Source organism: Trichosurus vulpecula, chromosome 5, assembly GCF_011100635.1.
Source record: "Trichosurus vulpecula isolate mTriVul1 chromosome 5, mTriVul1.pri, whole genome shotgun sequence".
Taxonomy (NCBI): domain Eukaryota; kingdom Metazoa; phylum Chordata; class Mammalia; order Diprotodontia; family Phalangeridae; genus Trichosurus; species Trichosurus vulpecula.
Window position 1 is genome coordinate 56,549,135 of NC_050577.1, and position 15,103 is coordinate 56,564,237.

Below are 15,103 nucleotides of genomic sequence, written 5' to 3' on the forward strand. Positions count from 1 at the left end.
GTGGTTTGTCATTTCCTCCTCCAGTTCATTTTACAGATGAGGAAACTGAGGCAAACAGGGTGACATGACCTGCCAAGGGTCACATAGCTAGTAAATATCTGAGGCCAGATTTGAACTCAGGAAGAGGAGTCTTCTTGACTCCAGGCCTGGTGCTCTATCCACTGCACCACCTAGATGCCCCAGTTAATTCCCATAGCTAAAAAGCCAGACTACCTTAAATCCAAGAAATGTTACAAGCTACTAGCGTAAGGTACCAAATTCCACTCAGAAGAGCCAGAGCACATAAGGAGGACTGCTACTGAGTAGAAAATGTCTTTTTTTTTTTTTTTTGCTTTTTGGCAGGGTAATTGGGATTAAGTGACTTGCCCAAGGCCACACAGCTAGTACGTGTGTCCAGTATCTGAGGCCGGATTTGAACTCAGGTCCTCCTGACTCCAGGGCCGGTGCTCTACTGACTTCACCACCTGGCTGCCCCAAAAATACGTCTCCTCAATAAAGGATGCAATTTTACATCAGGAAATTTTAAGTGTCTACTTAATAGGATATGTTTGTAAAACTTTTAAAAATAAAAAAATTGTAAAAGTATAAGCATCCTTTGTATATTATGACAATTCTTAGCTGAGATACTCGTTTTAAATTCATAGTTAAAAGATCTCTAGTCTTTTCTCACATCATCTAGAAGTCCAACGCTACCCTAAGGGTTTAGTGCAATACAGGTCTTACACATTGTTAGAGTAGGAAAAGTTGGGATTCTAGATTTAGAGCTGGGAGAATTCAGTCCCTTCATTGTACAGATGGAGAAACTGCGGCCCAAAGAGGTTAATGTTTTAAAGTGCCCTATTCACCATGCCACACTGCCTCAAGGAAAAGTCAAAGGCCCCCAATGTCGGTTTCCCATTCCAATACTAATGAGGCCCAGCCCTGTTTAGCTTCCAAGATCCAATAAAATCAGGCCAGTGAAGAGTAACGTATCCCTAGAAAAGCTGCTGGGATAGTAAGAGTTCCAGAAAGGCTCTCCTGCCCAGAAGAATCCTCCTCTTTCTCCCCACCCCTAACCTGGGAATCACAGGGCCTGAAAGGCCTTCGTTGGATTTTTCAATCCTTTGAGTTGACACTGCCCATTCCTCTTGTCAAACAGGTCCTCCTTTAAAATACAAATACTCATATGAGGGCTAGCATGTTAACTATTAACATTTTAGGGTAAATTAAGCTGCTAGCATGCTATTCCAATCTTAAATTATACTGGTTCTCCAATCCAGTCTTACCATCTTTGACGCTAGCAGTATACTCGTTGTACTTCCTCCTCCAGAATCTCCCTCTGGCCCTGGGGGAGGTAGCCTGCCTAGGACCCAGCCCAATGACTAGGGACTGAATGAATGAAAACCAACCCACATAGCCCACTATAATACTAAGTGGCCCCAGCCCACCAGACTATGATTCATTTTCATCTTCCAAGCAGTCCTTCAGCCATTCACCCTGGCCATCTTGCCCTCTATCTGTTGCCATGCATGCATCCCCTTGACCTCACTCCTGACCCCTTTTCACCTTTTGTTCTGAGCACAGTAGTCAAAACAAAAGTACCATTACTGCTGGAAACAGGCTGTCAATTGACTCTCCTATCCATTAGCTCGCTGTCTCTGTGAGTTACCAGACCACAAGAGAGCTCATAGACCAGTTCAATTTAAGAAACGATAAATAACTATTTTGTACAAAGCTTTGTGCTAGGTGCTGGGAAAAATACAAGATTTGGGCAAATTTTTTCATTTTATAACTGCAAGGTGATTCTTTTTTTTTTCTAGTCGCTCAATAAGCACTTATTAAGCACCCAGTGTGTGCCAGGCACTGTGTTAAACACAGGACACAAGAGGAGGAGGAAACAGTCATTACCTTCCAGGAGCTCATAGTCTAACTTACATTTTATAAAAACAGTCCCCTGAGGAACAGCATCTCAATTGGAGTCATCTAAAAATAAACAGGACAGTGACTTCCTGAGACATTTCATAGAAATTAAATAGATAAAGCTGGCCTTGGAATGTAATAAGAACTAAAGACCCAAAAGCTAATATGGAATTTCAGGCACTTAAGCGGATGCCCAGATCCAGTACTGTGAAGAAGGGTATGGAAAAGCATCTCTGCATTCGAACTCGTAACCGAGGTGAAAAATCATTGGAGGTTCCTGTTTTGAAGGTAATGAGTCACAGGACCTGGGTTCAAATGCTGGCTGTGTTCCTCACTCATTCCACATGTGACCTTAGACAAATCCCCTCACTAGACTTCTCCTTCTCATTGGTACAATTGAGTGAGCTGGACTCTTAGGGTCCTTTATGGCCTAATCAAAGATCCTATTTTCCAAGTACAATTTTGGATCACAGAAAAATTCAAAGGATGCTGAAAATCTAGTATAAAGTCACTACTTTACAGATGAGGAAAATGAAAATCAGAAATGTTCGTTCGACTCAATTCAATCCGATAGACATTCTTTAACTCTCTGGTACACATCAGGCACAAGGCCAAGGACCTGGATTTATAAATGTTCTAAAGAATTTTATACAGATCTCATGTCATCCCCGAAACATCTCTCTAAGCTAGTAAAACTGCTGATATTATTCATGTGATCCTTATCTTACAGATAAGGAAACAGGCTCCAAGTTCCAACAAGGAGTAAGTAGCAGAACTTGGCTTTGAACCCAGGTGCCCTGACTTGAAATCCAGATCTCTTTCTGTTTGTGGGCCCCAAGATCTGGACACAGATTTTTTTTAATGGTAAATAAAACTTTCATTCTTAGGAAATTGAATGGCTTGTGTCTTGTTGCCAAAGCAACACTACAACTTTCCTGCCTTCATCCGGGAATGGTGTTCCATGAGTGTCTCTGTCTTTTCTCAAAGGGGGAAAATAGACGTCAGAAATTTAATTTCAGTTGGCAACGAAAACAGCAAAAAATTTTCCACGGTGTAGATTTTGCCCTCCAGGAGACTGGGGATAAAAAGTAAACTGCTCCCCTCACCAAGTAAGGTAGAATCTTACTCCAGAACTTAAGAAAGACAGAAAGAAATAGATATAGAGACAGAGAGACAAAGAGAGAGGAGAGACAGACAGATAGAGAGAGGGAGGAAGAGAGAGAGATTCCCAACATCACATTTTACATTAGAACTGTCTTTAAGCTCTCTGACTCAAAATTAAATGAGGTGGGAGTGGAGGGAGAGGGAAGGTTTGTAGAATGGCTTGTTTGTCACAGAAAAAAAGGATTTATCTCAGGTTAGATGAGTGGACAAAATAATAAGGACCTAGCTAAGATCATAGAAATGGATGATGACCAACAACCACAAGAAGTTCTGTTCCTTTACACTGCAGCAAATTGAACTGTGGTTCCACCAGTCATTAGGCAAAAACATTCTTAACCATACAAACAAAGGCTGTCTGTTTTTGTTTTACTGCCTTCTCTTTCATTTTAATCAAAACTCTTCATTTTGATCAAAATCAATGACTCTTCAAATGGAAACCACCACTACAGTGGTTTTAAATACATACAAATGACAAAAAGGAAAAATCCAGTTAACTCTGAATCTGAGTCTCTTCTTCTACAAGTGACCTGGGTGAATGAAAGATCTCCCAGGTGCCTTTGTGCTCTAGCACGCTATAATCCCAGGTCTGGAAATGGAGGGAGGCCATATAGTGCAGGAGGGGGACAGAAGAGCACATGGATCAGGGTGGGGAGCAGGTTATCAGGAGGACCTGGGCTCACATTCCACCTCTGACCTTAGCTGTTCAAGCTAATGTTTGGGAACCTCGGTTTCCTTACCTATCAAAATGGAGATAATGCCACCTGCCATGACCACTTCCAAGGGTTGCTGTGAGGCTCAAATGAGATTATCTAAAGCACTTTGCAAACTTTAAAATGCTACCAAAAGGCCCGTTTTTACCCCTGCTTTATTTGGCCTCTGTCACTAAGCAGCCACGTGATCACCTCTGAGTTTCCCCTTCCTCATCTATAAAATGACTGGGCTGGATTAAATGATCCCCTGGGCTCTTTCCAGTTCAGAAAGTGCTAGAAACCCTACAGAGCCTTTGACCCTGATGAATCTGCTGCATGAGAACATGTGCTTGCAAAAAGAAAAAACGAACGAGAGGAAGGCAGAGAGTCATTTAACCTCTGCAGGGACTCAGATCCTCATCTGTAAAATGAACTTTATGATCTTCCAGGAGATAATCTCAATGGCCATGTCTTGCTCCCAACATTCTCCCCCATTTCTTAGTATGCCTTCCCTTCAGGGTTCATTTGGTTCAATAGGCTGAGGTTCATCATTATCATATTTTTCTTGCCATCTTCACCTAGAGTTTCTAACCTTTATCTCTTTTCTCCTTATCTCCTTTGGCTTTTGAACCCAGAGGATAGTTACTTTAAGTAAATAAACTATCTCGGGAAGACTCCATTGTGTCTCCAGACATATCAACACTATGATAAGGGTGCGTATAGGATCAACTTTGGAAATTCACCTCAATGAAGCTTTGTAGGCAGTGGCTCTGGTCTTCTAATTCCACTTGGGTAAAGTTGAGATGGATCTTTTCACCAGGAGGCTGGGTAATGATATAGATGCACTGTCTGTTGTGAATGTAAGGACTGGGCCAACCAGGAGAGATAATGGCTCCTTCAGCAGTTGTGTAATTTCCTCCACAATCAGGATCCACTGAGATCAAATAAAAAAAAATTGTTTATGCAAAATCCAATGAACTGCCTGGTTCACAGTAGGAGTACCCCTGTACATCTGTTAACTTAGGTGTACATACATATAATCATCCTCTTTCTGAAGGTCGTGCCTTCAAACAGACATTTTCCGGTTTGACTTGACTTATTGACTTATTAAGTATGTATGGTGATAGGACAGATGAATAAGAGAATGAGGGCTCTGCTTGATATTTCTATTCCAGTTCAACAGAGACTTATTGCCATGAGACCTGGTTCACACGAGAACCATAAATTTGTTGTTCCTTTTATATCTCTTAGCACACCCTCTGGCTCTGTCTGGTAAACAGTAACCATGAGGTCTGGGGCAATTGAAACACTGTTGGAAAATATTTACGACTTTTATAAAAGTAATCATGAAAAAAGGCACTTTACAGACAACTCTTATTTTTTAGTAAATCATCATCTAACTTCAACACAAAATAATCCTTGCAGATGGCCCCTTGCACCCTCGATTTCATATTGAACTCGGGATAAGCAGATTGCTTACCAAGTGAAGTGACGTAGGTGATATGGAAGCCTTTATCACTCCCTAAGGAATCCGAGTGAAAATGAATCCTGGCAAAGGGACCAGTGGTGTCCAAAGGCGGTGCCAACAAGGTGCCATAGAATTTCCCAAGCACAGGATCATGATTCAGAGGACCATCTCGAATCTAAACAAAATAAAAAGAAATGAGAGCCTGCAGAATGGCTAGATTTTTTTTTAAATCAATCATCAACCAGCAAGCATTGATTAAGTGCCAGTGTGATGTGCCAGGCACTGTGCTGTGAATGGAAGATATGAAGACCACAGTCTTTGTCCTCAAGGAGCTTCTATTCTATCAGGAAACCACACATGTATATGCAAGTAAATATACAATATAAAATTGCTCAGTATGAATGGGTCACCTCTCTCCCTTTCAAAATACACAGCATGGCACATTCACTGCTCCAGATGGGATCCTTCCTAGGGACTCATTTATGCAGACCAGAGGTAGGGTTGGCAGCAAACATTCCTAGGCAAGACAAACAAGCCCAACCAAGCCAAGTCATTTAAGCTCAGAGGCTGCTTCAGGGAACAATTTCCTGGGCAGTAAAATCAATGACTCCTTATTACTACAGCATCACTCTTTTGGCTAAGGAAGTAACCTTCGGGACCACTCATACTTTTAAAATAATAGCTCCAGGAGATTTTTTAATATTACCTAGAATATTCTGGCTGGTGTTGGTAAGGCTGCCCTTTAACTGCTGCTTCTGCATCTCCACCCTCCACACCAGAAGTCTGTAGACCATGCCAGGCAGGGCATATCCCCACCCCTGCACCAACCCTGCCCACGTAGCCTTCCACTTCTTCCTCTAAAACTGTCATCGAATCAGCACCATTAGATTGTTGACTATGCACTCCCAGACCAAAACACCCTTCCTTGGCTACCACTCCCCTATATACATTGTAACTCCCTTTATTAGACTGTCAGCTCCCGGCAGTCAAGGCTTTCTGGCTTTTGTACTTGTATCTTCAGGGATTAGCACAATAGGAAGCCCAGTAATAAACGCCTTTTCATTCATTGTTTAATATCTATGAGCTGGGCACAAAGACAGATGGAGCCAGAGGACACGGGTTCAAATCCTGCTTCTGACACTTACTACCTGGATCAGCCCGTGTGCTAGACACACTAAGGACACAAAAAGAGGCAAAAGACAGTCCCTGCCCTTAAGGGGCTCACAATCTAATGGAAGGAAACAACGAGCTAACAAATGTGTGAACAAGCTATGTGCAGACTAAATAGGAAATAATTAAAAGAGGAAAGGTAGTGGAATTAAGAGGGGTTGGGAAAAGACTTCCTATAGAAGATGGTATTTTACTTGGGGCTCACAGGAAGTTAGGGAAGCCAATAGGTAGAGATGAGGAGGCAGAGGATTCTAGGCATAGGGACAGCCAGCAAAAATGCCTGGAGCCAAGACAGATGGAGAGTCTTATCCACAGACCAGCAAGGAGACCAACATCACTGGGTCAAAGTGTGGACAAGTCAGTGATCCTCTCTAGGCCTCAGATCCTTCATCAATAAAACGGTTGCCACTAAGTCCTCTCCTTCCAGCTTCCAATCCATATGATCCCACAATCAGGTGACTTAGGTATCATATTTCACCTTTCCAAGTAAGTTTTATGTCCTGGAGACTATTTTATCCTGATTTTACCAATGCTGTTTCTGTTCCTCCTTACAGTGGCCCTGTTTCCTAAACATTGTTTTGTTTATTTTTTTTTTAAAGATGCCATGTGTCTTGAATATGGTAAACTCTAAGGGCTAGAAGAAACCATCAGGATATCAAACACATGCAAAGAAACTAGAAGACGTGATAGCAGTAATACCAATGACTTCCCAACTTGGTCTGGGCACTCAGAGAAACATGAAGTGAACCAGAGTTGCCAGACTGATGAAGTCTGACAGGAAAAAATAGGACAATTTTTGTATCAGTTAAGTAGAAACTTTTTTGTAGATTTTGCCTTAGAAAGCCCTTTGCTCATTATAAGTTGTTTAACTCTTTAGGACTATTTAGGATCCTGTTGTATAAATAAGGCTGGTCTCATTAAGGTGAGTGGGAGGGATGGCATGAATAGGGACAGAACTAACCAATGAAATCATTTTCATCCTTCTTTCATTCCAATTACCTTTTACCCTGGACAGCAGATCTCTACCACACATCCAGATGATGCTGTGAGGGGTTACTACTCAGTGAGAAGTGACAATCACATTTCTAGCTTTCTCTGTACTCTTCGTCTCAATGATTGAAGCTTTCAGCTCATAATTATTCTCAGGGATGTATAGGAATGCTCAAGCATTTTTTTATTGTGGGTTTGATAAGATTTTTTTTAAGGATGCAGTTCTGGAAAATTCCTTCATAGTATTTCAATTTAAAGAGCTTATATACTCCATTTTTTCCACAACGAGGTAGACATGCCAGCTCTCCCCCAAGGTTACTCTGACTTCTACTTTACTAATGGTTTTAATGTGTCCAGAGTGCTATTTGAAGTCTTTATCATTCCATCCTTTATGAATAATTCTATACTATTCTCCCCTAATGGTCTAGGAAAAGTATCTGTGCATATTTATGTGTGGAAATTATCACTGGAATTATAACAATAGAGAAAACAGAAAAGAGACAAAATGGAACTTAGTCTTAACAAAGACACATTTGGGACAAAACATACAAATTCAGAACATTTTTGTGAACCTATAAACATCTGGCATAATAGTATAATAGCCTCTATTCTCCTTATTTCTGAATTACTCCTTTATGGTAAGTTGTTAGGAAGGCCTATTTTTCTCTCCTCAAAAAGAATCTATAATAGAATTGTATGATTCCATTTGTATGGCACTTCATTAAGTGGACATCTTATCATTAATAATAAGTGATCTTCATTCTGCCAAGGTCAGAATGTTAAAGTGTGGTTTCAACCATTCTATGTGACTTAAATTTTTGGCCCGAATTATGACAGAAGACCGGGGCCTGGGGTTATTTTTAAAATGGCATCTTTAGCTTAGGGCAGTTGCTGTTACTCCTTGATTAGGACACTGGATTTCCCAGTAAAGATTTAGGGAGTAAAATTCAACTTGGATTCAAAATCTCTCATCAGCTGATCCATAACCAGCTCAAGTAATAAGATATCAGAGTAAGAAAGAGAATTAGGTAAGGCCTAGAGAATGACAAAATGGGTTGTTGAAATACACATGGCTATGAGTAATTAAGGTTGGTGAGACTGCCAGTAAATTGCCAGTACTTATCACTGGCATAATTAAAATCAAAATTCTGTGAACACGATCAACATAGTGTTTTAAGATTTAAAATGATGACTTACTTCAAGATAGTCTTCACTGGAATTAACGTGATGTTCTAAACTGAGGGTCCCAAAAGCAAATGTTAGGACCAGGCCAGGAGTGGTTGTAACGATCCAGACGCAGTCTCTGCTAGGAGGATAATTCCCAGGGTATCCAGGAGAGCTTACGGAGCCATAAGTACCAGTCAATAAACCGCCACATTCTAAAAGGAAGAGGGAGAAAAATCACTTAGCATTTATACTGAAACTTTAATTTGTGTAGATTAATGGGACCTCCAACGTTAGAGAAGTTGTCTTTGTTTTAGAAGAGCATTCATCAAATAAGTCTTCTAATTTTCTTAAAGTCTGGACATAAAGTATATCTGGAATACTCATAGTCAAGTCCAAGTGAATTAATAACACTTATGGAATAAATGGTTTTGTTGTTGTTGTTGTTCAGCCGTTTTTCAGGCCTGTCTGACTCTTTGTGACCCCTTTTGGGGTTTACTTGACAGAGGTACTAGAGTGATTTGCCATTTCCTTCTCCTTATACAGGTGAGGAACTGAGGCAAACAGGGTTAAGTGACTTGCCCAGGGTCACACAGCTAGGAAGTGTTTGAGGCCAGATTTGAATTCAGGAAGATGAGTCTTTCCTGACTATAGGCCCAGAACTCTATCCACTGTGCCACCTTACTGCACTGGCTGCCTTCAATTATAGGATGCTACATGTTTCAATCTTAAACGGAGCACTATAGTGCCCTGAAAAACCTTGCTCTAGGAAGCCTTCATTTTAATTCTAGCCCTGTTTCCCTTAAACATCAATTCAACTCAACAAACATTTAGTATGGGCCTTTTATGGGTAAAGTGTGGGGCTGTGCAGTGGGGATAGAAAAGCAAACATGAGTCTCTGAATTTAAAGAGTTTATAGTCAACTGGAACGAAAGCAAACTTCAGGTTTTTAAAAGAGTCCGTGCTAAGGGGAAGAAGATGTTTTCATCTGAAAATATCTTCCACAATTTGCACTCTTATTTTGGTTAACAGAGGTGATCTTTTAGATTTTTAAATTTTTATTTGATCTTTTGCTATCCATTATTACATACCAGGTTGCTGAGTTTCCCATCTAACTGTGAAGACACTTTCATTCACTGATTGGTCAGAGTGGAAATAAAAATACAGAGCATTATTACTGCTGTATAGTTCAGGAGGGTGATTGGAGCCACAATATTTTCCAAGTGGATATGCTCCTGAAGAATCTCCATCATGAATCTGAAGAAACTGATAACGACACCTGTCACTTGACTCTAGCTGGAAAACCGGGAAAGTTACATGCAGGACCTATAAAGGAAAAAAGCCAAAACTTACTATTTTTGTCTTTTCAGGTTAACTCCAAAATATTTCAGTAATCTCTGAGGTAGAATTTTTATTCCAGCACTACTAATCCTTATTAATGAATATTCTGATAGCTGTTAAATTTTTCTGACAAAAAGTAGCCACAAACTCCAGCTAAAGTTACAATCAACTCACAAATACTAACACGACCAAAGAAGTCTAGTTAAAGTTCCCTAACTAGTCACCATTAAAGTCAAGCAATAATAATAATTGCTATGTAAAATTAATATTTCTAAACTAGGTAAATTTATGGCTGGCACCAAAGCAACGCCCTCCTCTACCTTCAAGGAACTCTTGCCACCTCAGATTTCACAAAATACTGTGCTTTCCCCTCCCACCCCCACTAATGCACTTATTATGTCTAGTTTGTATTTTAGTTATCTGAATATGTTTTAAATCCTCTGTTAGAATCACGGAAGAGATTATATGTCTCAACTTTGTGTCTTACCCTGAACTTTGCACAGTGATCAACAATACATCATACAAACTTAACAAATAGATTTCAAATTGCTGAAATTATATTTATTCTTTGTAAGATTTAACATTAGCCAGATTTATATGGTTTATTTTAAGATTAGCTGGCTACTATCAGCATTCCCCAGAGTTTAGACATTAGCCCTAACATTTGTATAACTTCCTTTGAAAATCTTTAGGGGTTGGATAATTAAGGGAAGGATGATATCAAGGGCAAAAGAAAAGGAAAAAGATAATATGAGGAATAAAGTACATGCAAGTGTGAATTGAATGTAGAGAATATATTCTAATGTTAAACTCTGGAGCAAGTGAGATGAGAAAATGTAATGTTTTATTTCACACAAACCAACAGACCTATGAAATTCCCTCCTCTATAATCATGACTTGGAATCATGAAATTATACAGTAAAATATTCATCATTTTAAAGATAGGATGGTTGAGAAATCATTTTTTAAAGTTTTGTGCCTGGGCTTTGTTAGAGTTTTAAAATTAACTAACATTATGGTCTTTCTCTCCCCACTCAGGCATATTTTCTATGCCATATCTAAATGAAATAAATTGGACTGGTTCCATCCCAATGAATTTATACTCCTCCCTACATTCTGGTCTAAATGATATATCTCACAACAAACCTAGTGATAAAGAAAAACTTCTATTCATTAGCTTCCTTGCAACATGAAGGCTATAAAATTAAGGCAATGTCCAAATAAGAAATTCCTTTTACACAGAGAAATTAAATGTTCTCAGTATTACAGAACAGAATAGATAAAAAATGATTAAGAATCTAAATCAATAGAGGCTAAAGGGAAGGAAACAACAGTATATCTACTATCTGAAAACAAAGCATTTTCTCATGATTTTGCCTATTTGGGTTTTAAAGTACCTAAAGGGGCCTTTCCTGAAGGAAAACAAGAATAAAGATTCATTATTCATCATTAAACTCACCTCTCAGGCTTGTTGGGAGGATCAAATGAGATAATATATGTAAAGTGCTTTGCAAACCTCAAAGCACTATATTAATGTTGCTGTTATTATAATCATTAATCAACAATTTTAAATGGTACTCATAGCATTAAATTAAGGGGCAGAAATTAAGCATGCTAGCATGGGATAAAAGATCTGGTATGTAACTTTCTATTTTCAGACCTGGTACTTATTTCTGAATTGGAGGAGTGGTCTAGAAATAATAATGTATGTTTCAGGAAATTGTAAATATTAGATCTTTGAGTTAATGAGAACCTTAGACCCAGGGGTTGGTCAGAAGTATGTCTGGCAGCTTTCCCTTGGTCATTTTTGCAGAATAGTTGAAGTCAAATTTCATTCACCTAGCAACTACAGTGATATTCATTTATGAAATTATGGACTGTATGTGATTATAGACTAGAGATTACACTCATCATATTTTCTTGGGTTCCTCAGACTGGGGTAGATTTTTCCAACACAAGATGCTGCCATGGCTAGCCAACCCCAGCACTTACCTTTCTTTCTTCTGTTCGGATGACCCAGAAGCAATTAATATTGTCATTATGACCAATGATCTCTGAATTGGGGTAGCTGAAGGACCCACTAAGCCCAGAAAGTGAACCTCCACAAACTGAAAAGGAAAAACACACACACACACACACACAAAAGAATATACTTTTAAACAGAATCCCAAAGAGAAAATGCTATAGAATTTCTTCCCAAGTAACACTGCCTTTTATGATGACTGTACAAAATGGCTCAGCCTAACCTGTTTGTAGCCAGTGCTTCTTAGTAGAACTAGGATACCATTTTGAAGCACAGATGGATTCTCTCTGTGACCTCAGAAAGTTGGGTTCACAGCTTGTTCATTCCCACAAGTTATATACAGATAAGACAGAATAACCCCACAGCCCCACAATTCCTATTACCCTCCCTCAGCCCCATAAACACATAGGACCAAACTCTAGGCTCTGAACCTCACAGAAGAAATTTAAGGAGTTAAAATTCAGACACAAGATTGAGAAGACAGACCAAGACTTCTTACTACTTCTGCTGTACTGTCCCTAGATCCAGGAATCTGTTCCTGTTTACTTGAGTTATAAGTCACTGATGTGGCCTAGCATAAATTACTCTGCCTCCCCTGGACCTAATTGGGCTTCTAGTGATCACCAGCATGGGGTTTTACTCCCAGGCTCCTAATCAGTAATTCTGGGAAATGATTGAAAACAGCTGCCCCTGGTGCCTAACCAGTTGTTACTGTACCTTAAGCTTGGTACCCTTCCTCCCAGTGTGTTTCTGTCCCCAAAGGGGTACCTGCCTCTTAGGGCAGCCTAGTGAAGTGGGAAGTTATAGCCTCTGCTACCCCACCTTTCTTTCCCTCATTCTATACCCTCTTGGCTGATCTTGCGAGCCTCTATCCTTTCTATTATTTCTTTGGAAACAACTTCCCTTTCTGTCAAACCAAGAATGCTCATTCTCTTCCTTTAATTTGGAAAGCATTCAGTGTCATTGACACATGAAGAGGGGGACTCCTAGGCTCTTCCTTCTTGCAAGTTTCCTTAGTGGGACCAGAATCTCAGATTGCAAAGTGACCTCAGAAGCTAGCCAATCTCATGCCTATTTGAAATAAAAAACAGTTCTCTAACACACTCAACAAGTGGTTATCTACCTGCCAGGACAGCCCATTTCACTTCTGGATAGCTCTGGCAGGAAGCTTTTCTTTGCATCAAAATTACATTTTGCTCTTTATGACTTTCTCCCACTGGTCCTAATTCTCCTGCTGTGGTCAAGCAGACAAAGTCTGTTTCCTTGTCCACTAATGGCCCTTCAAATAATTTGAAGACGTTCTCATGTCCCCTCTGAGTCTCCTTTTCTAAAATTTAAGCAGCCCTATCCTCAGTGGTTTACAGGAAGAGAATCAAGTCATGTCCTTATGATTAGGACATTCAGATTCAGGCACAGTGATTTCATGGAGACATTGTGCATATCATCATGTTATTGAAATGGTCTTGGTTCAGATTCTCATCCTGTGTCATTACTGACCAATTTTTAATACAATCAACCAACAAATTAACAATTATTTATTGACCTTTTTCCATTATGATAGAAACCTTGGAGAATGCAGGACAAATAGGTGAAATGGTCCCTCTCCTTAAGGAACTTACAGTCTAGTTAGGTGGACAAAATTAGCACATGTGAAATAATTAAGAGAAGAAATAAATGCTAGGCTGAGTGGGGCTGAATAAAAGCAATATAACACCAAGTCTAAAACTGTCTGTCTAGCTTTCAAGGCGCCCTTAATCTGGGTAACTCCAACTTTAAATGCCAGGACTCCTCAGCATGTTCCCTATGCACTGGTTTGTCCCCTCTCTTTATTGTCTCACAAGTAAAATATTTCCCTCCCTCTCAAGTTCAGAATCTGAACTTGGTTCTGTCGTTCCCCTGGCCTGGAACTGTCTCCCCTCTGTCTTCCACCTGTCCTCAACCTTCTCATCCTTCAAGGCCCAGCCTAAGTCTTACCTCCTCAATAAAGCCTTCTTGTCATTCTTTGACCTTGCTGTGCTCAGAACTTCTACCCCCCTTACAGAATTCACCACACAACTTGGCACCTCATTACATACTGGCTTGTATTATCCATTGCTTTATTTGCATTTGTCATTTACTCAATTAGACTGAAAAGTCCTTTTGTAGGTGTATTCTGTGTTAGGCATTTCCTCGTGACACCTAGTAGTACCATGCACATAATAGCTGCTCAAATAAATACTCATTAAATCATTCAAACTATTGATTTATTTCAATGGAGGAAGCATGGCATAGTGGGGAGAGTATCAGACTTTGTGTCAGGAGGGATATGGGTTCGCATGGTAACTATAATGTTCAACAGCTGTTCCATCATAGGCAAGTCACTTAGCACATCTGGGCCACAGCTTCATCTATAAGCTGAACACAACTTACAGGGGAGCTGTGAGGAAAGCATTTTGTAAACCTTAAAATGCTCATTTAGTTAAATGTGAGTTATTACTTATGCCTATTACTATGCACTAGGAATGGTGCTAAGTGCTACAGATGGAAAGCCAAGGGAAATAGTTTGATCCCTCAAGGATCAAAGGAGGGAGTTAGCATGTCCATATAGAAGTATACTTATATATACTTGACATAAATAAAGTGAATACAAGGTAGTTTGGGGGAAAGGGTGCACTAGCAACTGGGGAGATGAGAAAAGGTTCATGCAGAAGGCAGAAGCTGGGCTCAGGACTAGAAGAAAACAGGGATTCCAAGAGCAAGTGGTACTAGGAGAGTACTGGAGGGAATGGTCAGGTCAAAGACATGGAAAAAAGGAGATGGGCATCATGTGTACTGAACAAGGGGTAGAGCAGGATGGCGAGACGATCTGCTGGAGAGGATGGGATCAAAGTACACGTAAAGGGGGTTGGATTTGGCAAGGAGAAGGACCACCTCTTCATCAAAGGATACAGTAAAGGAGAAAATGGCAAGAGGTGTCTATCAATCCCTGAACTAATTCCTGAAGGATGGATCAGTTTGGGTAGATAGAGGAACTAAAGGAGGGAAGTTTGGTGAGGGAAAGCAGCAGGAGTGAAAGCATGCTGACCATTAAAAGCACAGTGTGTAGAACACATACAATATGTACGTGGTGGAGGCTACATGTTGGATAGGGAGCAGGGGCAGAGATTACCCAAGTCCTTGAAAACAGGTAGATTCAAGAGGCAATGAAGAACCACT

At 40.1% G+C, this 15,103-nt stretch overlaps 1 protein-coding gene across 1 annotated transcript in view; it reads right to left on the minus strand.

Moving 5' to 3' along the window:
- CUBN (cubilin) overlaps window positions 1-15,103 on the minus strand; it is a 299,579-nt gene that overhangs the window by 258,513 nt on the left and 25,963 nt on the right. Inside the window, exons 13-17 of the mRNA XM_036760230.1 lie at window positions 11,878-11,993; window positions 9,636-9,870; window positions 8,578-8,759; window positions 5,233-5,395; window positions 4,496-4,686 (exon numbers count right to left, since the gene is read on the minus strand). Coding sequence (XP_036616125.1) covers window positions 4,496-4,686; window positions 5,233-5,395; window positions 8,578-8,759; window positions 9,636-9,870; window positions 11,878-11,993 — 887 coding nt within the window. The remainder of the gene's footprint in view (window positions 1-4,495; window positions 4,687-5,232; window positions 5,396-8,577; window positions 8,760-9,635; window positions 9,871-11,877; window positions 11,994-15,103) is intronic.